This window comes from Anas platyrhynchos, chromosome 23 (assembly GCF_047663525.1).
Source record: "Anas platyrhynchos isolate ZD024472 breed Pekin duck chromosome 23, IASCAAS_PekinDuck_T2T, whole genome shotgun sequence".
Taxonomy (NCBI): domain Eukaryota; kingdom Metazoa; phylum Chordata; class Aves; order Anseriformes; family Anatidae; genus Anas; species Anas platyrhynchos.
Genome location: NC_092609.1, coordinates 4,234,958 through 4,262,694, shown reverse-complemented (window position 1 = coordinate 4,262,694; position 27,737 = coordinate 4,234,958). Strand labels below are relative to the sequence as shown.

Sequence of the window (27,737 nt, the reverse complement as noted above, 5' to 3'; positions counted from 1 at the left end):
GGGGCCTCAGCACAAGCTTGCAAGGGTCCTGGGGGGCACAGCTGGTCCCTGCAGCAGGGCACAATAAATCCCCCACAACTGGTGGACCCCCAGGCCCTGCAGCTCAGCCTCGGAGCACAGACTTGCTGCAGGAGAGCCCCACGGCCCTGCAAACGTCTCTGCTGAACCGACAGCTCACACGCAGCCCGTGCTGCTGCAAAATAGGGCTGAGAGTCCCCGGGGCCAGGCGGAGCCATGCAGGGAGCCTGCTGCAGAGCGCACGAGGCACAGAGCTCCCGCAGGTCCCGCTGCCGCCACCCGGCACCGCACGGGCTGTGCTGCAGCGACCCAGGGGCAGTCGGTGAACGAGATGTTCCTGCGCTGCTCGGGGCTGGCACAGTCCAAGGACAAGCCTCTGCTCCTGACCCAGCTGCTGCGGGCGCTCGCCCAAGTGTAGCACAGCTCTGCCACCTTTAGGTGAGGAGCGCGAGCAGAAACGGGGCCCTGAAGGTCTGGCACCCCCAGGTCTGAACCAAAAACGGGGCTTCAAGGGGTTTCGCACAGGACAGCGCAGCAGCTGGGGCAGGTCTAGGGGCTGCTCAGACATCAGACTTTTCCGTTCCTCCTGAGCTAGCCAAGCACTGCAGCAGGTCCCTGCGTGGCACTGGGATGCCCCAGCCCTCTCCGTGTCCCCCCAGGCCAAGAAACCTTTCCGCTGCACAGACGGAAGCTCCCTCACGCAGGGGCTGCGTGCTGCCAGCTCCTCCTGCCCCCCAGCCTTCAGCCCGCGGCGCTGCCCAGCCCTGGGGAGCTGCCGCCTGCGGTTCTCCGCCCGGGCCCCCGGTGACAGTACCTCGTACTCCGGCTGATTTACCACCCCCTGTGAAATTAACAGCTCCGCGTATTTCTGCAGCACCGGCTTCTGCTTCCGGATCTGTTTGTACATCAGGGGCTGCGTGAACATGGGCTCATCCATCTCGTTGTGCCCGTTGCGCCTGTAACACACCTGCCGGGAGGGAAGAAGCCTTTGAAAGCAGCCGCCTGCGACGTGCGGCTCAGGAGGCGGCCGGTTACCTGGCCCTGTGCTGGGAAGAGCCCAAGCCAGCCCAGCAGAGCCCGGCTCTGTCCTCCTTAACGCAGGAGGGCCCCGCACAGCCAGAGACAGCTTTTCCTCTCCAAGTGCCTTGCTTTCATCCTCTCTCTCCCTCCCCTCAAAGTCAAAAAGGCTGCAAAAGCCCCCAGGAGAAACCCCAGCGTCCAGAACCCGCTCCCCGAGAGGCGTTTTGTGGACATCCAGGAACTCCGCAGCAGTGACTGCTTTTTGGGAGAGCCCCGCGCCACGTCCCTTGTTTCTTACCAAATCCACGACCACGTCCTTATGGAAGGTGCTCCGCCACTCGGCTGCCACGTTACACACGTACACCACGGCCTCCGGGTCGTCGGCGTTGACGTGGAAGATGGGCGCGTTCACCACGCGGGCCACGTCCGTGGGGTACGGCGAGGAGCGCGCCATGCGGGGGTCCGTGGTGAACCCGATCTGCAGCGGGCCAGAGGGGACAGGGGACGGAGCGGTGAGGATTTGGAAAGCCTCGTTCCCTCGAGCAGGTCGCTGCTCGCGAGGGAAGCCCCCGGGCCCCGGGCCAGGCTTGTTTCATCGGCTCGGGCAGTGCCAGGTGGACGCGGGCAGTGCCAGGCCAAGCTCAGTGCCTGCGGCTGAGCTGGGGCTTCCCCCGGCCCCGTCCTCAGCTGGCACCGGGGAGCACGGCCCCGGGCACCTCCTGCTGCCCTGGCACCGTGGCCCAGCCTGGCCGGGCAGCAAAGCCAGGATTAAAACCCTGGGCGAAGGCCATGCAGCAGGGGATGTGCTCCTTACCTGGTTGTTCACCACGACGTGCACGGTGCCGTGCGTGGTGTAGGAGGGCAGGTCGCTCAGGTGGAAGGTCTCGTACACGATTCCCTGCCCGGCGAAGGCCGCGTCTCCGTGCAGGAGGATGGACATCACCTGCGGGGTGACACGGGGCTGAGGTGTGGGTGGTGGTGGCCGCCAGGAAGGGGCCCAGGGCTCATCCCCCGAACCTCGGGCTTCCCTGGAAGGTCTCTGAGCAGCTCGAGAGCGTGTCCGAGGCCCTCTCAGAGGATCGGAGCGGTGTCAGCTGTGGCTGGTGCGATGCCAGGGGGAGGCTGGGGCCATCGGCTGCCCACCTCAACGCCCCACGCAGGGGTCGCCCTCTCGGCAGCTTGAGGGGGCAGCTGGTGACGTGCTGGTGGCCGGGGGGCATTGGCTGGGAGGTGAGTCCCATTCCCAGGCACAAACACCCCTAAACAAGGCCTTTTTCTGGGATGAGCCAAGGAAAATGCACTTCTCATGCACGCTTTCACCCAGGACAGGGGCATTCCGGCAGATCCTGCGCTCGCTGCTGGGCCGGGCTGGGCAGGGAGCTCGCTGCAGCCCCAGTTCTGTGCTCTGATATTTTACCCGGGGGCTGGCTGAGGACGCTGCCTGTCAGACGAGGACAGAGCTCGTCTATTTATATTCCAGCCCTCCCAGCGTGGGAGGAAGGGAAGTACTTTTGATCTCACCCTTCCACTTCTTCTGGAGTGTTAGAGGCAGGTCTGTGCTGGATCAGGCAGTGAAAGCGTTCCCAAATAAATCCCCCCACAGCCCACCGCTGGTCTGCCCTCACATCTGGGCGCGTGTCACAGCGCTGTCCCCACCAGGGGGGTCCCCTCCCGGCCCCAGCTCGCCCACCCTGAGGACTGGGAGCACCCTGTCACATTTTGATAGATCCTCCAGCCTAAAGCTGCTGCTTCTGAGCCCTCCAGGCTGTGATGCTCAGGGGAACAGGAGCACCACTCACCCCCTGCCTTCCAGCTACAGACCTCTGCTGCTGCTCCTCCCGGGAGCCTGGAGCCACCCTGAGAGGGGAGGCAGCGATGGGAGCCCGGGGAGGTCGACCTCCATCACCAAAGAGAAGGGGAAAGATGGGGGGGCAGCAGGGGAGGGGGCATCCAGGCAAACAAACATCAGCTGGGCTCCTTCGCCTGGCTTTGCTCTGCGTGCAGATCCGCCTGATCCCCACCAAACCCAGCCGGTCTGTGCCAAATCACAGCGAGGGAGCAGGCTGGGCACCATTTATTTACCTTCTTCCCTTCCGTGTCCCCGCAGTAGAACTGCTCCGCTTTAGTCTTGCCTTGAACAACGGGGTCAGCTGCCTCCAAGTGAGAGGGGTTTGCCACGAGGGAAAGGGTGATGTTCCTGTCGGTGACGCGGTTGATCCTCCGGTGGTACATCCCCAGGTGGTACTTCACGTCACCGGAGCCCTGGGGGAAGGAGAGGAGAGTCACTGCCACGCAACAGGGGCTGCTCGTGGATGGGGCAGGGTGGCACTGACCCCGGGGGCTGCAAAAAGAGGGCTCCTTGCTGCCAGAAACCACCTCTGCTGCCCACCCGCAGCTGGCAGCTGGCAGAAGGCAGCAGGATTCAGGAGCTGGCCGGGCACCCACCACAGCAGCAGCCTGATGTAGGCACCAAGATACACGCAACCATCAGGCGGGCATCGAGCCCAGTTTTGGGCAGTCCCCAGGTGCCAGGGAAGGAGCAAGCGAGGTGGGTTTGGGGAAGACACCGGGTAGGAGCACTGGGGAGAGCGGCTGCCGCTTGCTTCCTCTCCAAGAGGAGCTCTTGAGGCACACGGGGCACCCTGGAAGCCCACCTGAAGGGCAGGGCACGATGAAGCTTCCCAAATGCCAAACCATCCCGGCTGAACGTGGCTTTGGGGCACAAGCAACAGCACCAGGGAGGGAGCTCAGGGCCTCTGGAGAGGCCGCGGGTCCCGCATGGGTCCCACGGGGCTGTGGCACGGCCCCGAGCCGACCCCTGCCTCCGGTCGCAGGGGCGCGCGGTGCCCTGGGGCACGCAGGAGAAATCTCTGCAGCACCGAGCGAGCTGCCAGCCGCGCGTGATCCAGCTGGCGCTGCGCTGCCACGGCCCCCAGGGGCCGAACGGGGACAGACTACAAATTGCCAGGGAAACGGCGCAGAGGAGGAGACTCACCTCGTCAGCAGCCTCCAGCTTGGAGTCGAACTGACAGAAGATCTGCTCCAGCTCCTTCCTGATCACGTTGGCGAGAACATTCAGACGCCCTCTGCAAAAGCAACGCCGCCGTCAGCAGCCAGCAGCCAGCCCCGCGCTGTCCCCGTCACACCGAGCTGCAGGGGGCAGCCAGGGGACAGGGCTCTGCATTTTCACCCCTCCTGCATCCCCAGAGCTGCCCCAGAACAGCGAGGCCAAATCCTGCTCTCGGATACGAGCTCTGCTCACTCTGAGCCCCTCCTGCCAAAGCCCCGGAGCAGCCGTGGCCGGTTGTGCAGCGCTGCTCCCAGCCTCTGCAGAGCAGCACCGGGGACACCCCACACCTTGTGCTGAGCACATCTCTGTGATGTAAGGCAAGGTCTCTGCTGCTCGAGGCACCGCGCCTCTCACCACTCTCCAGAAGAATGAAAAATAAGCTGAAGCCAGTGGCACAGATCAGTGAAGAGCTGACGAGGCCTGAGCCCTTGAGCCAAGCGCTCGGCTGATGGCTCAGCCCGGAGCCAGCCTGGCCCTGCAGCACCGAGCCCCAGGAGCATCCCTGTCCCCATCCCCATCCCCGTCCCCATCCCCATCCCTGTCCCATCTCCATCCCCATCCCCGTCCCCGTCCCTGTCCCATCCCCATCCCCAAAGCGCTGCGGCGCACAGGGGCAGGTTACCTGTGGGGCATTCCCATGATAACATAATCCACTCCCTTCTCACTCGACTTATCAATGATGGTCTTTAAGGCTGGGATCAGCACTTCACAGCCCTCCAGACCAAAACGCTTCTCCGAGGACCATTTCCGATGGAGGAACTCCTCAAACCTGGAAGGCAAGGTGAGAGAGCGATCACTCCCAGGCCTCCCACTGATGGCAGGACCAGAGAGGAGACGGGGACCTTACGGGAGCCGCAGCACGAGGTGATGCTCCAGCAGCCACCACGCAGCAGCCCAACAGCCACGCGGTCCCCTCTGCAGAGCTCCCCCACCCTGCACAAACACCAACTGTGCCGCGCTGAAGCCCGCTGCACAGCATCTTATTTTTGGACCTCTTCTGCCAGGATCATCCGTGCTTTCGGGCTCCGTGCCAGCAGCACCTGAGCGAGCCCTGCCAGCCCAGCGGCACCCCGCTGATCCTCTTTGCTAACCCAGCCTGGCGGGACCGCGACAAATGACGTCAAGGAGAGGTGACTCAGGCGGTGGCCGTCAGGCTACGGCAGCTGCCTGGCGGCTGGGAGCAAACAACCCCCGTGACAACCCTCGTGCAGCCGGGGAACAAAGGGAAAGGTGCCGACCCTGCCCAGGGAGGCTGCAGCCGGCGCGGCGCGGCTCGGCGTGCTCCCGGAGGGCAGCCAGGAGGCACAGCTCGCCCGCAGCGTGCCTCGGCGGGTGGCCAGGCGTCCTCGCCATGAGTGCTGCCTGTGAAAGCAGGCAGGCTGATGAGGAATTTGGGAATCCGAGCCCCTCGGTTGGGGTGGTGCAGGTTAGGGGTGTCCCAGCGCGATGAGGTACCTGGTGGAGCGGACCAGGCGGGCCAGCAGCGTGCGCTTCTCCTCGTTGGTGAACTGCATGATCCCCGGGGTCTCAAACTTCTGCCGAATCCACTGGCACTGCTCCAGGTCGTTGATGAACATGAACTCCACGCCGATGTGCTGGCAGTACGCCATCTGCCCCGTGAGGAGAGGACGGCCACTGAAACACCCACGGGAGCCCCGACACGTCCTCGCCTCGCTCCAAGTCAGCACGTGCGGGATCTTACTGACCCGTGCAGCTCGGTGCTCCATCATCCCCCCCTTTGGCCTCTCGGCAAGACAACGAGCTGTCCTGCACCACCAGCACTGCCCAAAGCAGGCGGCAGCAGCCAGACCCAGCACCTGCAGCCTGGGGCTGCCTTCCCCACCCTCCCTGGTTCTGCCACGGGATGCAGCGTGGAACAACCCCACAAGTGGGGCAGTCGGTGCTCCTGTACAAATCCGACCCGTTTGCTTGCCCCAAGGGACCCAGCCCCAGACCCCAGGGTCCTTCTCTGCCTGTCTGTGCGAGTCTGGGGACTCCCCTGGGGAAGGGCAGGCTGACAGGTTAGGGAGAGCACCTCACCCTGGGACCCGGAGCCTTTTTAGACCCCACTCGCTATGGCAGGGCGAGAATCTGAAAAAACAGCCTCCCAAAATTAAGGAGCCTGCTCTCCTTGCAGCTTATCTAAGATGTTTACACAGCTCTGCTTCTCCAAGGTCAACCTGTCTTGGCAGAGACTGCAGCCTGCTGCCGGAGCTGCAAGCTGCAGCCCCAGCTCAGAGCTCCCCAGAGGGCAAGGGGGCTGTGGCTGGAGCCCCCAACACCGTTTGCTGCGATACGCTGGAGCAGCAAAAAACAAATCCAGCTGCACCAGACGGGCTTCAAAATGCAGGCAGCACTGAGCTGTCTGGAGCTTGCTCAGCCTGCAGCAGCCCAAGCGCACTGCCCCAGTGCAGGATGAAGCCGGGGGCGACCACAGACAGCCGGGCTACCACGGGGCTGCTGCTATGAGCAGGGCAAGCACGGAGCCCAGCCTGAAGAGCTCGAAATGTGTGTGCTAAAAACAGGCGGCCAGGAGAGGAGCAGGACTGCAGAGCCTGCAGACGGGGATGCTGCAGCAGCGCTCGAGGCGGCACCAGGGGAATAGCACTGGCACGCACAGCCACAGGCAGGATGCGGACGGCTGGGGGGGCTCCACACCTCTGCAGAGCGGTGTGGTACGTGCTAACCAGGACCAGGAGGAGGAGAAGGCTGAGGAGCCTCTCCCCAGGGTGAGGCTTTCACAAAATGACTTTCAGAAAGCAGTCGCTGTGCCCAGCCTGACGTGGGCTGGCAGCAGGTCCTGCCCTGCTCCTTACCTCCAGGCGGCGGATGATTTCCCGGAGTGGAAGAGCCGACTCGTTTCCTCCGATGAAAGTGGTTGTGGGCAAGTGGAAGACCTTGTCGAGGTCAGATTCATCCAGCCCGTAAAAGCCTGCAGGATTTTCATGGGTGGGACAAGCGAAAGCAAGAGAGAGAAGGAAAGGAGGGGGACGGGGGGGTGTTGGACACAGCCACACGGCACCCAGGTGTGTTCGGGAGAGGCGGGGAGGGGACAAAAAGCAGCACAAAACCAAAAATAAGCATGAAGGTTTATATGGATAAAAACCAAGCAGTAATTAAACAAAAGACATTGAGCACAAGGTTATTACGGAAGGCAATGCAGGGAACAAAACACAAAGCAATATATGTGCATGTAAATTGGTAATTAAAATCCAGGGTCAGAATCAGGAAGTTTGTAGCCCCACGAACACAAAATACACCACGAATTATAAAGAGAGCGGAGAGAAAAGAAACAGGGGAGGTGACAGGAGTCATCGAGCAAAAACGGGGATTTCACCAGACGTTCAGAATTAAAAACGTCGAAGCAGAGAACGGAACGGTTAGAACAGACGGACCCAAACGAGGAGAGAAAGAGGAAGAGAAGCAAGAGAGAGAAAACGGCGTCAGCACGAGGGCTCTGCCACGGACTCTCCTGAATAGCTCACCCGGGAGCGGTGCCGGCCGGCACAACGGGTGCTGCTTGCTTCAATTTGGGGTGGCCGGGGCACGGCCAGGGGGGTGCCGCAGCTCCGCGGGGATGCAGAGCGCGGGCTGAGCGCCGCTCGCCTTTGGCACCAACGTGGCCACGGGGTGGTTTCGGCACCACCACAGCTGGCACCCAAACGGAGGCTCACCCAGCTCCTGCTGCTCTTTTAGGGGAACTGCTCTGCTCTCTGAAGCTTCTTTTCCAGCCCAGCCCTCGGCTCCGGGAGCAGCCCATGGCTGCTGCAGCCACCGCAGCCTCGCCAGCTCCATCCAAGCAGGGCGGGCTGGCTGCACGCTGCTCTGAAAGCAGCCCCTGGCCAGGCAGCCTGGCCTCGGGAGCAGCAGCTGAGTGCTGGTATTTTCTCTAAAACCCAATTACTCGTGCCAGCACGCTCGCTATGCGCCTGCTTACAGCACACTGGTGACTGGCAGGGCGCTGGGCTGCTCCTGGAGAGGAGGAAGATCAGGGCACAGGTTGGGTCAGGACCTCAGCACCAGGTTTTGGAGCTGCAGATAAAGGCAGTGTGCTGTGGCACTCAGGAGCCCTCAGACGTGCCTCTGTGCCTGCTGAAGCTCATGTTTGCCTCTGGGGAAACTGAGGCACGGGGAGGAGGACGACTGGTCCTTCTGAACGGGTGCAGCAAGGCAGAAGCAGGGCGGTCTCACTGCGGGGACCTCTGCGGGGATGCCACGTGCTGTGGGAGCAGCATCACGGCCCCGCAGAGCTCGCCCTCCATGGGCTTTATCTGAAGGAGCCCGTCCCTTGCTCTTTTTTCAGGACTGGCTCGACCTGGCGCTCACTTCGGAGCACGCTGAGCAACCCGAAGGCAATCTGGGCACAGCGCCTCTTGCAGCACGCAGCTCAGGACACCGCAGAGGCTGTGGCCATCTGAGCGCAGAGGCAGTGCCCAGCAGCTGCAGACCAGGCTGTACGAGCGGCCCCAGGGGTTTTGCCTCTGCTTCTGCTTTGCTGCAGCCCCCCAGCTCCCCCGCGGGGCTGGGACACGTCGGCCGGGAGCAGCGACGCCGGCAGGCAGGGGTGAGGGACGAGCCAAATTTTCACCGGGCCAAAACAGGGCAGTTCCCGTACAGGAGGGGATCAAAAGCCTCGTGGCTGCGCCTTGTTGAGATGACCAAATAAAAACAAGGGTCGGTTTTAGTCCCCCAAATGGAATAAATGACCTTCTGAGGCAGGAGAGGGGTTTGCACGCACCTCTTCCCACTGCTGTGCGCAGGTGACACGCGCAGCACGTGGAAATCACAGGGCATAAAGGCAGCTTGGATTTGTACCAGACTTGAACCCATCAGGGAGATTGAGGCCTCATAAAATTAATAATGACAATAAAAGGTGTACTCCAGCAAGCTAGGCATGCAAACACAGAGTATGGAAAAGGGCAGCGAGGCTCTAGCTTGGGCACCTCCACGGGTGAAGCATCGCTAACCAAGCACCCAGCTCGAGACTTTTAGCCAGACAAATCAAAAACGAGTGGGTTACAAAAGTCAGGACTGGTGCGACACGGGAGGGGACCGCGTTACCGGCTTTACTGCTCCATGCCCAGAATAACCTATTCAAAGAGAGTCCTGCCCTCCCGAGGGTTAAAGGCTCAGTATTTGCATACCTCCTACTGTTAACACTCTCAGCCGCTCCTTGAACACTGCGAGGTCTGGGGTGGGCAGGGGGGGTGCAGCAGGGAGAAGATAGAGAGACGCCGTCAAAGTTAGTAAAAAAAACTGGAACCGTGAAAACTAGTCATGGAAAGCACAAGTCAAAAATACAGTACTCAAACACAGTCAAAACCACCAGGGGCAGAAGGGCTGGGATGGAGGATGACTACACGCTACATGGCAGAGAAATCCCGGTGGAAAGTCCTCAGAGAGCTGCTTGCAGGAGGCAAGAGCACGGAGGGGAACGAGGGGCACCAGACACTGGGTAGCAGTCGAGCTGCATGGTTTGAGATCTCCTCTTACTCGCACCTCACTCGGGGCAGCGAAACCTAAGACGGTGGCACAGCGCCGCAGCAAGGCGCCTTCCACCGCGCTGCGTTACGGGCACGTTATCACGGCTAGCGGGGAGGGTACAGCAGAGATTTGGGTGCTGAGAGCCTCCCCAGCCTCCCCAGATGATTTTGCTCCACTCGTCTCTACTGGGAGAGCTTGTCTCTACAATACCACTGCCAAGAGAACAGCAGCCGTGCTCTGCTCCGAGGAAATGGGGGCACCGGCGCGGGCACCTCCGCTCCCAGTGCACGTGCACCACGGGGGATGTGGGAACTCCCCCAGGGCCTCCCTCCTGCGCTGTAGGAGCGAGTGGGGCTGTTAATAGGGACGACAAACGGTGCAGCAAGCAGGCAGAAGGCTGACGTTGCTCAAGCAGGCTGCGAGCATGCTCAGCACGGGGACGTGGCACCGGGCGCGAGCGGCACCGGGGCTCCACTCCCCGGCTGCGTTAGGTGGCCGAGTGCCTCAATCTCACCTAGGGCTATGAGAAAGGCTTTGGGAACGCTTCTTTGGGCAGCGGGGAAGGGAATTACATGGATGGGAGCCGTCCCTTTGTGAGACTCAAGGTGGGAGAGGTGCTGCTGTGCCCTCTCGCAGAGCGCTGCTGCCTGCCGAGGGCTGGGCAGGGAGCCCCCACGGGTGGTGGGGGGCACAGGGCTGCTCGTGGGTCTGTGCAAAGGGACCTCCTGTGGGATGCAGGGGGGAAGCAGAGCTCGGAGGAGTTTGCTCCCAGCTCAGCTCCCTGCAGGGGCTCTTCCCGAGCTGGGGGACGAGCTCTGTGCCAGAGGAGCCCCTGCACCACGGCGGACCCCGATGAGGAACCTGCCCTTGCTCTGGCTCCTGTCAAACACACGGAGCAGCTCCGTGGGCAGCACAGGATTTTGGGGCACGGCTGAACCAACCCTAACGCTCCCTGCATGGAGAGGCAGACAGACAGACACTCAGACACACACCGCCTTCCACACACAACTGGATTTTAGTGCGCTAAGGTATTCCCTGGGACGGGTCGCCTGGAGTTCCTGCAGTACTCCCGTCGGTTCTGTCCTACACCACTTACCATGCCGGATCAGCTGCGGTAGAAGATCAAGATGAGATATTTAAAAAAAATAAAATAAAACATAAGAAAAGGAAGAGGAATCTGGCACTCCAGCCCTACCACTCCGTTAATCCCGGGTGCCTGGCTGCAGAAGCGCCAGCCTCACCGCGTGCCCCCGGGCAGGCTTTCTCACCCTGGCATTTTCTCCAAAGGTCACACTGCTTAATCCAAAGAGAGCTTCCAAAACAGACAAAAGCAAGTTGCTAAACAAAAGGCAATTGAGAAGAAAGATCAATTTCAGAGATTAGCCATGCAACTCCTTTGATTTACAGCACTGCCCGGCCACAGTTTAAGCTGTTAGCAGCACAGCTCCCACCACAAAAGCTGACCTTTAAGGATTTCTCTGCACAGAAATAGGAAACAAGGATTGTTTCGAGGGCAAGTTTAAAAAACATTCCTGTTATTAGCTGCTCTGTAAATTAACTGCAGCCCAAGTGTTAGGAAATACTCTTTCAAAGCAAAAAGCCAGCGGGATTTGCTTAGAAATTGGCTTTCTCTGCAAACAAGCAGGCTATGCCAGATCCTAGGCACCATCCAAAAAATCTGTACTCGTCCTGACTGCTGAAAGCCTGCGAGGGTCAGGCTGTGGCAGCAGGGAGACACCGTCCCCACCCTGCCACACGTCCCTGCACCTCCTGCTCGCTGCCTGGCGGGGCTGATGCCACCCAGGGTGCTGCGGACCCTCTACAACCTGTGCGCTCCAGAAAGCCCCCGCTGGAGGCTCAGCTCCAGCCAGCCACTAAACCTGCTCCAGCCAGCTGCTTCGTGCCCCTTCAGAGCGGTTTTGGGGCTGTGAGTGGAAAATGCCACCCAGGGGCAGCGTTGGAGGGATCCATGAGGCAGCCCAGGAATGCCCAGAGTGGCAGGGGGATCCCCAAACACGACCTGCCCACCTTCGGTAGAGGGGTTTTGCACCATGGCTCTGCAGGAGGCTGAGAACTGGCACGGCCAGCAAGAGCCCATGGGTCACTGCCAGCACCACGGTGCCCATCTCCTGCCCCCGGAGGGCTGATGGCAGGGGGCAGCCGCTCGCTCAGGGGCTGTGGTTTGAGGCCAGCACAGCTCCGAGCTGCTCCCGCACGGGAAAAGAGCAGCGCTCGGCCGCCGGGGCGCTCAGCGGCACAGGAGGCTGTTGCCAATTAAGGGAAAAGTCCCGTGTCCAGCTCCGTGGAATTTGCTGCTGGGCTGGGCTTGGCCACGCTTTGCAAGGCGGCGTTTGTGCAGCTCTCCCTCCTGGCCCCTCTCCCTCCTGGCCCCTGGTCCCCGTGTCCTGCACAGCCCCTGCCTGCCCCCGCTCCACACCAGCGCCCGCTCCCTCTGCTCAGCATCGCCTGAAAGCTGTTTGCCATTTTCTTCTGAGATCAGTCAGATGAGGTTTTCCTCAGCACTACTGCTACCAGCAGAAAGCCTATTGAGTACTAAATAATTACACGCAGACAAAAAGCCTCCTCTGGTTACACACAGCCACCTGAACCCGGGGTCCTGCCGGCTGCAGGGATCCAGCCCCAGCACGAACCAGCAGCTGGTACCAGTGGCATGGCTTGCTCCCTGGACTCATTATTTCCGATGAATTTGTGCGTTCCTGGCAATTAAATCAACACCAGGAACTGCGGTGACAGATCTCAGGAAGAAAGGCATGAAGAAATTAAAATTAACGCCTGGCTTAGACGCAGAGGTCTCGGGCTGAGATTCTCTCCTGGCTAATGCCTCCGGAGCAGCGATGCCGAACACCTCCAGCTGGGGCACGCTGCATGGCTCACGGCCACGCACCCCGGGGGAGTGGGAAAAATGAGATTGCTATCACTTTCCCCAGGTTTTATCACCGCTGTGGTGCTGCTGCTAGCATAAAGAGGGCTGCAGGGCAGGAGCAGCCCCGGCTGGATCAGACCTGACGGCCCCTCTCGGCCTCTCCCATCAGAGCCTGGACCCACCAAGGGGATCTGAGCTGCAGTGGGCAGGAGCTGAGCCTGAGCTCCTGCCCAGGGGGAAAAGGAAGCAGGCAGAGCTTGCCTGAAAGCCGAAAGGCATTCAGCATCATTCAGCATCACTCAGCAGGCGTGACACTCGGTGACAAAAGCTACAGCCCAGAGACAAAACGGATCCGTGCAGACGCCTGCGGGTGTGCGCGCCTCCGCGGCAGGACTCGGGGAAAAGCCTCGGGCAGGTTTTAGGTTTTTTGTTCCTCTGAGTTTCTGCTTTGGCCAGACAGCCAGAGGGCCTGCTCATCCTAAAAGCCTCCCTTGCAGCACTGCTGCTGCTGGCAGACACGGGGACTTGTTCCCCCTCCTGCGGCCAGGTTCGCAGCACACATCCCCCCTCCTCTTCCCATCACAGCCCCAGGCACGGGGCTCGCTCCTGCCCTAGCCACCGGCTCCTGGTGCTCAGCCCCGCTTTGGCACCGTATCAGATCTCGGGGTGAAGCAGCTTCCCTTTATCCCAGCAGCTGGGATGACAAAATCCTAACCCTTCTCTACCACTCCCAGCTCCTAGGAAGAAAATTAACTCTATCCCAGCCCAAAGCAGGACGCACAGGGAATCCTGGACAAAATTCAGCAGGCACCCCAGCAGGACAAAAGTTGGTTTTGGGGAAGGTTCCTCCTCCCCGTCCACCCCCAGCCGGGTGCCAGGAGATCTGGACGGGTGCGTGCTCCCATGGGCTGCTGCGCTGTGCGGGTTAGTGATCGTTACCGCGGCTCTAGGCTAAGTTAGAAGCATGCCTCTAGGAGTGCTCGCAGCACCGGGGTAAAACCCCCGGAAAGCACCAGCGAGGTGAGAGAGCTCAGCTGCTGCGCCCCTGCTCCAGCTGGAAGAACGGCAGCGTGCTGCGGAGATCCCGACTGAGGTTAAGCGCTTTCAGATTAGGGTCCACGTCCTCGGCACCACACACACGCTCCCGCGCAGCACACGTGCGTCTTTCACTCAAGGCACCGGAATTTCCACCCCCTACTTGTGCGGGAACGCGTCCCAAAGCTTCCTTGTCATGATCACCGGCAGGTTCTCATCGCTCAGTCTTGGGAAAAGGGGCAAGGCACCGATCTAAAGGTGCTGCATGGGGCTGGGAGCAGGGGAAGGCAGGGGCACGCCGGGACGCTTCTCTTGGCAGCGTCAGCCCGGTGTGGATGAGCCCAGCCCCTGCTCCCCAGTGCTCAGCGCCTGCTGGCGGGGCCCTACGAGAGCAGCAAGAGGTGCCAAGGCACCGGAGCTCGCGCTCTCCCCGGCACAAAACCTCTTGGCTGCTTGCCATTTCCAGAAGATGTGCTGGCTTCCCCCACGGGATGAGTTAATCCCGTTGCAAGGCGAGGAAACTCGCTGTGCTGGGAGGAGAAACAGCACGCTGGCTGGGACAGCCGGAGGGGGGCAGAGCTGCTCCGCCGCTGCGCGCTCCAGGAGTAAATTTGGAGTGATCATCACGAAGGAAACCTAAGAGCTTCCCTCTGCACGGGTGAAGCGCTCTACCTACGAAGCTGTGAAAGAGAGAGGAGCTCAAGCAATGCAGCACTGACTGCTGTCAAAGCCCTCACCCAGTTTGTCTGTGGATGAGATAATATCGGCCGGAACGGACGAGTCCAGGTCCGCATCCAAGATGCCCAGTGGGTCGAGTTGTGCTACATGATGCCCTCGAATCTATGAAATGGGCCAGGAGTGGACAGGAGAACAGATACCAAGAGGGACAGGAGAAAGGGAGAAAAACAAAAGAGGGGAGGGGTAAAAAAGTTAAATTACATTAGAATTAATTTGCAGAGCAATTCTCACCGACGTTTGGAGAAACAGTTACTGGTGCATCATCAAAATTTACACAACTAATGCCGAGAGGATCAAGCTTTGCAATGTGATGGCCCCTGACCTGGAAGCAACAACACAGATTAGTCATTAAAACAAGTTAGTTCAAGAAGCATTCCTTAACAGAGAAAATTCAAGAGAGTCATGCAGTTTCCCCTTTACATATTCCGCAGAGCTGCCGGACAGGAGGGACCCGGCTGCTCTCACAGCACGCCTGGCGCAGCTCTGCCATGGCACAGCTAACAGCTCCATCCATGGCTCCCAACGAAGCCTGGAGAAGCTGCTCAGCGCAGCTCTGTGCGTGGGGAAGAACCCCAGAGCACCCTGCACCAGGTACGGGTGCCACCCACCCAACCCCTCTCCGATTTCTGGGGGCCCCTCCGGAGCAGAGACCTTCCCGAGCACGAGCCCGAGGGCTGCCTGACTTCCCAGAGCTCATCTGACTTCCACCCCAAGCACCTCCTGGTGACAACAGTGACAACTCCACACTGCTCCTTTCCTTTTAAGCCTCAGGGCAATTTAAGAGCCAGTTTTCCTGATTCTGACTGATCTGTGCCCAACTGGCTCTCACGCCAGCATGGCACAGACGACACCAGCCTTGCCACCACCAGCGGTAACTCCAGCGAGGCAGAGGCACGTTATTTAGGAACATCTGCCTGCGCTATTAGGGGACTGCATCTCACAGCATCCTTTCTGGGAGAGAAGTCTGCAGCAAGGCCAAGGCGCAGGACGTGGAGCGCTCAGGCTGCTGCTGTAGGAAGAGCAGGGGCAGCAATATTGAAGGGCTCTGGCACTACAGGAGCACCGGCGGCTCCAGGAGGCATCTCGCTGGGTTTGTGTCTGCATCAGGAGCCACAGAGAGCAACGAGAAGCAATTCGTTAACTCAAGAGTTCCTTCAGGGCAGGACGGTCAGTCCGTGCACGCTGCCACCACGGAGGGGGCTGCAGTGGGTCCGGGACACAACGCTGCGGACAGGGCTTTGGGTGCAGGAGAGCTGTGGCCAGGAAGGTGCTGATGGAGACCGCAGCAGGGTGCTGACCGTGGACGGGCTCCACTGCTTGCTTTCCTTCCAGTGAGACGCACGGGGCCCAGCATTTGTCCCACGCTGGTGCTGAGCAGCCGTGGCTGTGCTCCTCCGACCACAAGTCCCATCCTCATCGGCCTCCTCGGCGCTCCCAGTGCTGCCCAGTCTGTGTTTTCAATACTTACTGCCTTTATTTTCAATACTTACTGCTGCCCTCCCAGCAGGGCACTACCTCCTACCCGGCAGATGCCTGAAGCTGCAGATTTTGCTTTTTATTCTGACTCAGACCTGACCTCTTTTGCCACAGTCTGAGGAAACTTTTCCCTTAGCTGCTCACGCCAGCAGACAGCTCCCCGTGCAAACTCAGCTCATCCCGACGGGCAGAGCGCTCAACCTCAAGCCACAGCCCTGCCTCTCGACAGCTCCAGGTCTTGAAACATCCAGGCTCAGCTCCGCTTCTGGTGTGGGTTCCCCAAAAACTGCGTGATGCTCCTCGCCACCAGGACAGTTTCCAGCTCCTGGAATCGCTCGTGCGCAAAGCGATTAGGATTAGCTTGCACACACCAGCCATACAGCTCTAACGCTATTTACCAGAGTCTTTCATATTCTGACTGTCCAAACAGGCTTTTGGGGAAGGCTTTTTGTAGTTTTAGCAGCCAGGAAGCCTGAAATGAGCCACTGACTGAAAGGCAAGCAGCTGACTGAGCACGGTCCCTGCAGGCTCTCTGCGCCCCCAGGCACCGGCTGCCACGTGCAAAGCTTGCTCGGGGGCCCCCTTTGTCCCAGATGCGTTTATTTGCTCATCTGACTTGCAGCAGAGCATGAGGACTATCCCGAGGCTTAGGGGCAGGACACGAGCTCACTGTGCTGCTCCCACGTCCATGGGGCAGACGCCTGGGGCTGGGTGCCCTGGCTGGGAGCAGGGCTGGTGAGCAGGGGCGAGGCAAGGAGCATTCGGTGACCAGTCCAGAGATCAGCTCAGCAGGACGCAGCGAACCCCCAAATTCTTTTGGGAACGAGGAGGAGGCCTTTTCCCAGCAGGAGCCACGCTTTTTTTCATTTTTTTCAGGGCGCTGCCACACGGAGCTTCGTCGGCAGCCGTGGGAGCAGCCAGCGGCGGAGGTCCCGCCGGGTGGGTGGCACGGCCGCCCTCGTGACAGGGACACAAAGGCAGATTGTTTTCCCCAGCTCGGAACAAGACCACACCGGTTATTTCAAAGGAAATGATGAATTGGACACGTAAGCACGGCTACAATTAAGGAACAAGCCAGCGCTGGTGCTACCACGAGCTACGGCAGAGCAGGGGCATGGCTCACCTCTAACTGCACGGACACTCCAGCTCGATCCGGTTTCAGAAATTAACTGCCTGGTGTTTCAGGAGGTGACACAGCACCAGCAGGGCCTTCTGCCCTCGCCTACCTCCCCACACCACGCTCAACTCCCCCTCCAGACCAACCACGGCAGCTCACAGCCACGACGGCTGCAGCCGTGCAGTGGCACCGGTGCAGGACCGGAGGCACATTCCTCAACAAGGGTTAGAAAAAAAAAGGCCAAGAGCAACCACCTCCCAGCACCGCCATTTCAGAGACTGAGGAGCGGAGGGAATGCAGAAGAGATTGAGGATTTGGGGTTCAAATTGCTGGTCGGAAGTCGCTGCCTCCAGCCCACACCGTGCACTGCTTGATTTATCGCAGCAGCCACCTGCTTGCTGAGCCAGCAGGCGACGCACGGCGCTTAGAAACCACTCGCCTGGGGTTCAAAGCCAGCAGGGCAGTCACCTCCCACAATCCCGGCCAGAAGGCACGGTGCAGGTGCTCACAAACAAGCCCTGGCTGCACCGTGCCCAAGAAAAGCAGAGCAATGCCCCAGCAGGACTTGGGTGCGGAGGAGAGCCGGGCTGGGGCACTTTCTTTGGACCATCAGGGCGCAGGCTGGGCAGACCTTTGGACTTAACCTGTGGCCCAGTACCTTGGGTTTTTCCGATACCTGAGCAGGATCCTGACCTGCAGCGAGTGCTTCTTTACAGCAGCAGGTGACACGGGGCATGGCAGAGCTAAGGTCACCTCCACTGTGGCTGGGTTTGGGAACTTCCCACCGCAGTCCCCAGCGAAGCTCACTCTGGGCAAACCAGGCTGCAACCAAAGGTGAAAGAACGACAGGCAGAGAGACACAGCTCCGCGCCCTCCCGAGTAAAACACTGGCCATGGCATTTGTGCACACGCTGCTCCTTCAGCCAGCGGATGTTTCCTTTCTGCTCAGAACTTGCTTCTCCCGAGACGTTGATTTTGGCAGCGTTGGTCTGAGCTTCAGTCCGGTGGCGCCGCAGCCTTCTCCCACTTTGCAGATCGCAAGGAAACGTTTCCTGAGCTTCTATTTCGGGACCTGAGATCTGTCACTTGAGCCACGGGAAGCAGGACGGCCGTCCCACGCTACTTCTGAGCGAGGCAGGAGGCGGAAGCAAAGCGCAGCGCGGCGCTCACACCCCAGCCCCGGCGTGGGAACGGGGCCCCCTCCCGCAGCTCCTGTCTGGCAGCACTGCTACAGAACTGCTCTGATCGGGGGGACAATGGCTTTAATCTTCCTATTGTCTAAGAGCCATCAGCTGAGCATCTGCCCCAGCAGGTCAGCAGATGTTAAAAGCCCGGGGTGCACACACACAACCCGTGCGCCACGCATCCAGCACGAAGCCACCAGGGGCAGGGGTGCCCGAGCTGCTGGGGGGGCTGCAAAGGGCGAACTGCACACGGCGAGCTCCTTACCTGGTATGCCCTGATGAGAGATTGCACTGCGAGGTGGTCTTCCACCAGTTTGTCTACGTTGGGCTGTGCTTGAACCAGGAACTGTGCTTGTGACAGTGCAGAAAGGCTGGTGCTCAGTGGGGGGGGGCTTTGGTAAGCGGTGCCTGGAGCAGCTCCGGCGTTGGCGTTGCGGAAGAAGATGTCCCATGACTAGGAAAAAAGAGAGGCAGCGGGTTCAGCACACACAATGCAGCCACCCTACAGGACAGGACAGTCACAGGAGCCTCAGCTCAGTGTCACAGCAGCCTTCAGAGACCGGCTGCAGGCTTGGGACAGGGGGGGCCAAGCTCACCCCAGCTGCACCCAAACACCACAGAGCCCGCAGGCACCTCTGCAGCCTTGCTAGGGAGAAAACACCGAATGTTAACGAGGTGCAGGACCAGAGGGGAAAGTCTGCTGTGCTGCATGTCGTTTGTACAGAACCCACACAAGATGGTGCTGCCTTGCTTGGATTTTTAGAGACAAGTGACAAAAAGCACAGGTGCGATTGCGTTTGGACAAGAAAGGATGAAAGCTGGGGCTGGGCTCACCAACGGCACTGCCCTGAGGAGCTCACGAACCTTTGGGAGCCCCGGCTGGGCACCGACCTCCAGCGAGGCAGCTGTGGAGCTGCAGCCTCTGACACGGAGCAGCTCAGCCCCAGCTTTTACCGCCCCTTCTCCACCTCTCCCCATCCTTCCAGCAACCAAACGTGACGTGGGGTGGTGGTGCCCTGGACCCGCGTGCCCGCACCAGGTCAGCTGGAGCCACCGCCAGACCTGCTGCTGGTTGTGGTTTCAGCCCAGCATCTCCAGGCACACAGCACCAGGACTGGGAAAATCAGCCGGCCCCTGGGTCTGTCGGGCAGCGGCGTTTGGAAAAATCACCCCCCAGAAGCACAGGTCGGCCCCGTGCTGGAGGCGTCAGGCTCTGCACGGAGGACACGATGCCAGCAGAGGAAGCGCGAGGGAATTAACTAACGCTGCCTCTTCCTATTTTTGGACAAAACACAACTGCTCGGTCAGGGTCATGGATTTAGCTGGAAGCCTGGGTTCTGTTGCAGCAGAAACCACCGTGGAGAATAATGCTGTGGACAGCCTCCTCAGCAGTGACACACGGAGCTTGCTCACCGTGCGCTCCGAAATGAAGCCCTGGTGAGGTGGGACGGGCAGGGAGCTGCACACCACGGCTGCGACCGAAGCACCGACGAGGGTGGGTAAGCCAGGTCAAAAACAGGCTTCAGCGCAGCTTCAGTGCCAGTTTGGGGCAGAAAAGGGGCTTTTTCACCCTGCTACCAGGGTGACCGGGCACCCGAGCCGCAGCCTAACCTTTGCAGGGAGCACCAGCTCCCGGCTCCGGCCGTCACATGCCCGGGAGCTATTTCCAGCCGCTGCGACTCGCGCGGACGCCCCAGCACGTGGCTGCACAAGGTGAGTAAATTTAGAAGCAGGTCACGCTGACGGAACATAAATAAAAACTGGAAAAAATTTGGCGCCGGGGCTGGTATGCATCTAACTGATTTCCCCCAAAGGAAAAGGGAAAAAAAAAACGTAAAGAAAAGCAAACACGGCGAACACCTGACCGCGCTCCGATTGTTTTCTGCTGAAGGAAATTACAATGAGAAAAGAGAGAGGCTGCCTCCTGCTCCATCCTTCCTCCCGGCCCCTCCAGCCATAAACACAGGCCACTGAAGGAGGACCAAAGCTCCCGAGGCTCACCAAAGAGGAGCCGGCCTCCACGGCCCTGCCCCGGGCTCAAAGGGAAGGCAGCGGGTGGCCCCACGGCGCTCAGCCTCCTGCGGGGAGGCCGTGTCCTCCCGTGGCCCCGTCCGGAGCCGCTGCCTCCGGTTTGGGCTGCATAGGGCCGAGGCGCTGCGGGGCGGGCAGGAATCGGCCTCGCCGCTGTTTTCCAGGCCATTAAACAGCCTCCAGACAATGCTGGGCGAGGGAAAGGGAGCATCCCAAAATCAGCATCGGTAACACCGCAGCAGGGGCACGGCCGCCTGGTGGGCAGCCCTGGTGCCTCCCCAGCACCAGGAGCTCAGTGGGCAATGGGAAGAAGAAGGGACATCAGGCAGTGGTGCCCATCCGCACCGCGGAAACCGAGCATCCCACTCGCCTTCCTCACGGCCACTTTCCCCTGGGAAGCACCAACATTCCCTGCATGACCCCATGGGTTCTCAGAGCCGTGACCCCTTGGGGCCACTCCCTGCTCCGTGCAGGGCGCCCAGGTCCGGCCGCGAGCTCCCCGAGCAGGGTGCGGCGCCGGCTGAGTCAGCTCGGGTACTTTCACCCAGCGCTTTATTGCCCCACGTAATTACAGAGGATTTCGGGCTACTTTACTGCGGGCTGTGCCCCAGCGAAGGTTGCGGCCTCGATACGCACCATAAACCCATCAGCTTGCAGGTTTCTAACGTGGTTTCGAGCTCGGTTTTTCAAGGAAGATGCAAATACGCACGTGTCCCCCTCGGCACGGCTCACCTCGGGGCTGCTTGGGGCTGGGATGGCTCTGGAGGAGCTCAAACCCCGCACGGGAGCAGCCCAATGCCAGCGCTATCGGGGCTCATATCGCAGCGAGGACTTTGGCTGAACTGCTGGCCCAAGGTGCCCGCGGTGATAACGCCGAGGGCTGCCTGCCCCTGACCTCCTGCTCGCCCTCCTCGTGCCGCAGCTGCTCTCCGCACTCCTCCTCTCCCTCCTCGAAGCTCGTACACACAAAAAGCTCGGCTGCTGCTGGACCTTCCCATGGCTGTGGCTTTGGCCAACCCATCACCAAGAAATCCCAGTGCTGGGCACAGCGTGTCCCTGGGCACACGGACCCGGCCCCGAACACAGTTCTCCAAGCAAAACCCAGCTCATCCCAGCTCCACCGGGTCTGGCTCACTGGATCTCAGCGGAGGCACGGCATGCACATCTCAGGACACCCCATTCCCATCCCCAGCCACGTCCTTGCTGCTTCTGTTGTGGACCTCGGGTGACAGACCCACACCTCCTGGTCTACGAGGCAGCACTGGCTGCTCTGGCAATAGCCCTGCATGGCTGGAGAAGCTACGAGCTCCTTCAGAGCAACAGGAAGGGAAGAGGAGGAGCTGGAATCACTCCCTGGAGCCACGGACACCCCAAAAGCTCTACCAGATGGCTCCGGGTTGCATCGGAGGCATCGCCACCAAGGCGGATCTGCTGCTGACGTCCCCATCCCGACTGACGCCACGAACAAAAACCTTGCTTCAGCCGCTCGAGGAAGCCTCAAGAAAACAGAAGTTGGTCTTCTTGGGTGTGACTTTGCCTGCCTGGCTGCTTGCTGGGAGAACAAGGCAGCAGCACGAGGCACCCGCCAGGGATGCCATGGGGAGCATCCACAGAGGGCAAAGGAGCTTGTGAATGCTCCAGAGCAGCCTCCTGGAAGTGGCCAACGACATGGAGAACAAGGAAAGGGTTCTTCAGACACGTGCACGGCAAGCAGAAGCACGGGGACAAAGCAGAGGCTCTGTCCCCATGAGCACCCTCACCACGGCTGCCGGTGACGGGCTGGGGGGCGGCATCGCGTGGGGAGCCGGGCAGGAGAACCGGAGGAGGTGACGGAGACACGCGCCCGGTCCCACACAGCACGAGGAGAGCGGAGCACACCGTGATCGAAGGGCACAACCTGCCCTAGGAGGACACAGGGAAGGAGTCAGGTCTCTGCACCACGGAGAAGAGAAGGGCTTGGGGTCCCCGTCACAGCACCCGGGATGCAAAGGGCAGCTGCAAGGACAAGGACAGGCACGGAGAAGACAAGGAGCAGCGGGTACAAGTTGCACTGAGCGAGGTTTTGTCTCGCTAGAGGCAATTTTTCACAGGGGAACCAACGGCTGGCACAGCCTCCCCAGGGACATGGCACCATCCCCACCAAGATGTGATGGCACAGGGTGCCAGACAGCCTCGTCCCTGCCCAATGTGCGGGGGCTTGCGATCCCCTGGGGCGCTCACCGCTGAAGATTTACGACGAAACACCGATTTCTCCAACTCCCAAGTGAGACTCCCAGCAAATGCAGGCAGCCCAGACTTATTTGGGAGCGTAAGCACACTGGACACAGCCAAAGGGCCGGGTTATTTGACCTAATGCAGCTCAAGGTATAAATCGAGACAGAATGAAATAAGAAATCCCTATTAAAGGCTGCTTGATGGGGAAAGCCGTACCCCGTAAGGTCACCAGCTCAGCCTGAACTCAGGGCTGCTCTCCAGGACGGCTGCAGCTTAACGCAGACATGCCGTGGGCCGCTCGCTGTCACCGTGGGTCCCCAGGCTCCTGCCCCAAGCCCACGGCTTGCTGGGGGTCACGGGGAGCAGCCACGGGAGCCAAGCACCAGGCTGAAAATACCAGGAAGGCTCCCACCAGCCGCTAGAAGCGATTTCATTTCCTCTGTCCTCTCCTCCTTTCCCAGCTCAGCTTCGTTTGCTCCTTGCGCTCCAGCAAAGCTCTGTAACAGGAAGCTGGAGTTCAGCTGAAGGACAGAAAGAGGGGAAAAAAAAAAGCCTGAACCACGTCTTTTTACATAAGCATTCCTTACACTAAAGCCACATTTGAATGTGTTTTGCAATCTCGGCTACCGGACGCTGCTGGAGGAAGTGAACTCATCTCGCCTGGGTGCCCGGAGGCACGGCGGCACCGTCACGGCAGGTTTCTGGTGACCCAAGCGCAGAAATCCCGGCTCTTCCCCGGCCTCCGGCCGTGCCCCCGGCAGCCCCACCGAGAGCGGCAGGCGTGGGGAAACTCACGGCCGGTTTCTGCTGTCAGCAGATAAGCTGCAGGCGCTGTTGCAGCAGCCTGGTGTTTTTTGGAAACCCCACCCTCGGGTGGCTCCTCTCCCGGAGGCCCCGGTGGGTTCGCGACCCCTCCGGTTGGCGTGCCCAGGGTCAGAAGCACAGAGCCACGGGGTGGTGGGGGCTGGGGGCACCTCCGGGCCCCTCTGGTGCCACCCAGCTCCAGCAGGGCCACCCAGAGCCCTGCACCACGTCCAGCAGGGTGCGAAGGCTCCAGGAGGAGGCTCCGGCACCTCCCTGGGGACCTGTGCCAGGGCTCCGGCACCCACCTGGCACAGTTGGGCTTTGTGCTGCTCAGGGGGAGCCTCCTGGGCTCCAGTTTGTGCGCCCATGTCCATCTGTCGGATGGATACGGGGCCGGCAGCAGGTCCTGAGCCGTTTTTGTGCCCTGCAGAGGGCACCGGGCAGGTACCCGGGGCAGGATGGTGCTGCAGGGGCCGCACTCGGAGCTGCTGCCCCCGTGCCAAAGCTGAGCCAGCAGGCCCAGGGAGCCCGCTCTGCCCACGGGTTTTTTGGCCCTAAAAAGTGGGGCACAATGCCCTGGGCCTTAGGGTTCTAGCATCAGTGAGGTTTTGGGGAGCCTCTGCTATGAAGGCAGAGCCAGCCGGGAGAAGCAAAACAAATCTTTGCTCACCTTGGTGCCTGAAGAGGAGGGGAACTCCAGCACCAAGCTACGACTTAAAACACACACAAAAAAACAACCTTTGCTTGCCTCTGAGACCGTAGGGCACATTGCTGCTGGCATCCCGAGCCAGACCAGCAACGACATCCCCCCATCCTCCTCACCCTCTGTATTCCTAACCTGTGAGACAGGGCCTGCAGCTTGGCCAAGGGCACTCGTGGCTGGCCAAGGACACGGCGGTGCCCACCACCAGGAGGGACACGTCCAGCCCCCACTTATTTAAGTGTCACACTGCAGCTTTTATCCCATCTCCCACCTCTGGAGCACCAGGCTGCAGCACGTAAGGGACAGGAGCGCTCCCTTAGCAGCTTCCAAGTCCCTGTTTGACAAGTGGCACCACCCAAAGCAACCCTTTTTGTGCTTTCCGAGCCCGTATCGCTTGGCTCAGCCACCCACGTACCTAGAAGGAAGAAGAAAGTGAACTTTGGCCGTGAAAACCTGGCTTGGAGCCTACCTTGAGGGCTGTACAGCAGCAATTAGCCTCCCAGCTGTGTGCTCTGGGTGCACGGGATCAGTGCCCCTGACACGACACGTAAAGCACCTCGAAGCACGTTGTGCTCTCCCTCAGAACATGCAAGAAACCCTCTTAAAAATTCGGTGGCTCATGTCGAAACTTTGTCACTGCAGCAACATTTCCCTTGTGAAACAGAGAGGGGGGAACAACGCCGCTGGGTTTCGGAGAGCCCCGCGGCACGCAGCGGGTGCTGTGCTCCAGCAGGACGGGCAGCGAGCCCTGCAGCCACACGCACGGACACGTGGCCGTGAAATACAGCCCTGAACGTGTGGCAGGGACGGACGGCGCGTGAAGAAATCTAGGTTGGTTTTTTCAGGCTTGCATTTGGGAGCAGCTTGGGGGAATCCCTCTGGCCCCGCAGCCCCCAGCCTTTCTGCAGGAGCCTGCCCTAACACCCCAGTGCTCAAAGCAAACAGCAAAAAGGAAACGGGCCCAGACGTACAGAACACCCTCCCCTCCCTCCCCAGCTCAGGATAAACCCTCCCGATAAAGCACCAGAGCTGGAAAACACAAAGCATCGGGAGCTCGGCCAAGGTGGTCCCCGGGAGCAGCCGTTCCTTGCGTCCACTCGTGATCCAGGGCACGGAAACTCCACGCCGGCTGCACGCAGAGGCACGGGGTGCTCGCTCCTGAAGGCAGAAGCCTCTCGCTGCTCTTGCTCGGGGCCCTGCTGCCGTTGGTGTCCGGTGGGGGCACATCCACGACCGTCCAGCTGGGGCTGAAATCCTCCTGGGGCCGCTGGCACTTACCTGACCTCACGGCTCCCACAGACACACAGAGCGAAGCGAAGGCAGACTCCTGGCAGGGTTGCTCCTTACCTTATGTACACTTTTGGGGTTTTCCAGCCACGCATAGTACATTTCCTCCACATAGTTTGAACTAGTCCCGCTCAAAAAGGGCTCGGCAGCCACCGGTGCGCTGTAGCACCTGATCCGCTGAAACGTCCTGGGTGCTGCCAGCCTGTGTTGGGAAATTGTCTTAACAGTCTGAGAGGCCGTCAACGGCCTCAGCTTTGCTGCACAAGTCCTTAAGTTAAACATTTTTGTCCTGTAGCCTCGCACGAGTTCCTGTTGGAAGAGAAATGAAACAGAGTTTTAGAAATTGTACAAGACAGCGCGGCTCAGACCCCCCCCTCGCCCCGCCAGCTGGGGAGCAGGGGCTAATGCCAGAGAAATCAATTTGTCCTGGTGGCCCCCGGCAGGCACCCAGCCTGCAGAGCCGAGCTCGGGATTGGGTTTGTTTCCGATTCCTTCCATGCCCCACACAGCTGAGGTCCGGGTCCTGCGGCGCAGAAGCGGCTCCAGCACCTCGGGGGCGGCTGGGGGAAGGGATGGGTTTGGTTTTAGGAGCTCACTGTCACGGGACGCAGCAGTGCTCGGCTCCCAAGGCCCGAGAAGCGCAGCGGGAGAAGCAGTACAGGGTTGGGATTGCCAGCTGAGCCCATGAAAGCGGCACCCCATTTGCAAAGCCTCCGTTCTCTGCTTTTCATTGGGAAATTGAAATTTGGAGGACAACCACCTCCCAGTCAGGCACCGAAGCCACCCCCCTGCCCAGAGGGGTGCCAGGAACATTTTATTTCCCAGCTGGGTTTGAGTACTGGAAGCCACATCTCCCTCCAGCCCCACAGGCTCCCCTACAGGGACCTCTCCAGCCCCGCAGGAGCGCAGCAAAGCGGCTCTCGTTGCGCAAAGCCCGCAGCGGCTTCTCCTCCGCTCCCTTCCCTGTTCAGCAGGCTGGCAGCTGGACCGGGGCAGCTCTCCCAGACCCATTTTTGCTGCATTACTCACCCGGCACCCGCTCTGCTTTTGGCCTCGGCCGGGCTGCAGCACGGCAAGGCACGCACCGAGCTGTCACCGTCCCAGCCGCGAGTGGCCGCGGCCAAAGCGGGCGTGCGCGAGTCCGCAGGGCGAACCGAGCTGCCGCTGTAAAACGCTGCTGATAACGCAGCCCCAGGGAAAGTGCTGGAACAGGACGGCCTCAGGGAGCTTTGCCCTGCCCTGTGCCACCCCTCGAGGCCGGGCTGGAGGCGTCCCCGCGTCCTGCAGCCACCGCTCGGTCCCAGGAGAGCAAAGTTTGGCGGCGTGGGGTGTCCTAACCAGCGCTCTGCCAGCCCTGCTGCCAAAATTTGGGGTGTTGGACCTAGCTCTAGCTACTCAGCACCGCGGCAGCTAAGCTTCCCCCCTTGAAATGCAAGATGTGGGGTGATGCAACGTTAAGAGCAGCAGCAGCAGCAGCAGCGTCCTGACCCATTTGAGGCTGATTGCTGCACCCGGCTGGGACAACGCTTGCAGGCGGGGAATGCCAGCGCGCAGCATTCCTGGCCCTTTATTCACTGCAGGCGCTAATTAAGGGCAGAAATTGGGAGTTAGGAGGGAGTTACTCCGGGGGCAGAAGCGCGTCCCTTCCCCTCCGCTTTCTCACCCCCCCCAGCACCCAGGCAGGGCCCTGAGCCCCACGCCGGGTGTCCGGCTCCAAGCGGGCAGACGCAGCAGGGCGCACGCGCGGCACCACCACCGTGGGGTGTTTTTTTGGCTGGCGATTCTCCTTCCTCGCATTTAAGCCGCCAAATTATTTCGAGATACTTCGGAGAGGCGGCCGAGCTGCCCGCCGGCGCACACGTGGGGGGGGAAAAAAGCTTTGGGACAAAAGCGTCAGCGCTGGTGTCCAGTTTCAGGCCTGCCACCCAGCAGTGACTCGGTGACCTCTGGGGAGAGCACGGGCAGTAATGACAGAGCTCAGCCCGGCCCAGTGGGACCCCACCTGCCACAGAACGCGGTTAATGGGAATTGGGAAATGCCTTTTATTTTTTTTTTCCCCTCCTTCCTTAGAACCAAACCCACCAGCCAGAGGCCAGGAAGGAATTCAAGGCTCGATTGCAGGGCAGCCAGGCAGCCGCTCCCCGCGCCCTGCCCAGCCTAGGGGAAGAACTCGAGGGAGAGGCAAAAGGTGCTGAGCACAGCGCTACGGCACGGCACAGGGCACGTGGAGCCGCCCGGCACGGCACATGCCGGCCCCAGGGGCTCTGTGGGGACCGGGGCTGGGGGGCGCTGGGCCTGGGGTCCCCGGGGCTGGGGGGGGGGCCAGGGCTGGAGGCTCCGGGGCTGGGGGCTCTGGGCTTGGGGTGTCCGGGGCTGGGGGCTCTGAGCCTGTGGGTGCCGGGCCCGGGGAGCTTGGGGCTTCCCGGGGCTGGGGGGCTCCATGGCCTGGGGTCACCAGAGGTCACCAGAGGTCACCAGAGGTCACCAGGGGTCACCAGGGGTCACTGGGGGTCACCAGGGGTCCTCGCTGCCCCCACGTGCGGCCGCGCTGGCTCCGAGTCCCCGCCCCCTTCCCCCTCCCCCCCAATCAGCGCCCTCCCCCCCTCCCGCGCTCCCCCCCATTGGCCGCGCAAACTGCCCATCCCCCTCCATGCCCCGCCCCCTCCCTCCCA

The 27,737-nt window shown here is 60.8% G+C and overlaps 1 protein-coding gene across 5 annotated transcripts in view; it reads right to left on the bottom strand.

Moving 5' to 3' along the window:
* Positions 1-27,737, bottom strand: part of OGDH (oxoglutarate dehydrogenase) — a 32,709-nt gene that overhangs the window by 4,602 nt on the left and 370 nt on the right. The window contains exons 1-13 of one of the 5 annotated variants that reach the window (XM_038166862.2): positions 26,095-26,228; positions 25,126-25,374; positions 18,292-18,480; positions 14,249-14,351; positions 9,253-9,297; positions 6,925-7,040; positions 5,564-5,718; positions 4,731-4,877; positions 4,034-4,124; positions 3,121-3,300; positions 1,853-1,981; positions 1,337-1,516; positions 833-985 (exon numbers count right to left, since the gene is read on the bottom strand). In XM_038166862.2, the coding sequence (XP_038022790.1) occupies positions 833-985; positions 1,337-1,516; positions 1,853-1,981; positions 3,121-3,300; positions 4,034-4,124; positions 4,731-4,877; positions 5,564-5,718; positions 6,925-7,040; positions 9,253-9,297; positions 14,249-14,351; positions 18,292-18,480; positions 25,126-25,347 (1,710 nt within the window). In that variant the 5' untranslated portion in view covers positions 25,348-25,374; positions 26,095-26,228. Of the gene's footprint in view, positions 1-832; positions 986-1,336; positions 1,517-1,852; positions 1,982-3,120; positions 3,301-4,033; positions 4,125-4,730; positions 4,878-5,563; positions 5,719-6,924; positions 7,041-9,252; positions 9,298-14,248; positions 14,352-14,480; positions 14,572-18,291; positions 18,481-25,125; positions 25,375-26,094; positions 26,229-27,737 lie in introns of those variants that run through there. The other 4 variants (XM_038166863.2, XM_038166861.2, XM_038166865.2 and 1 more) reach the window with 4 other exon arrangements.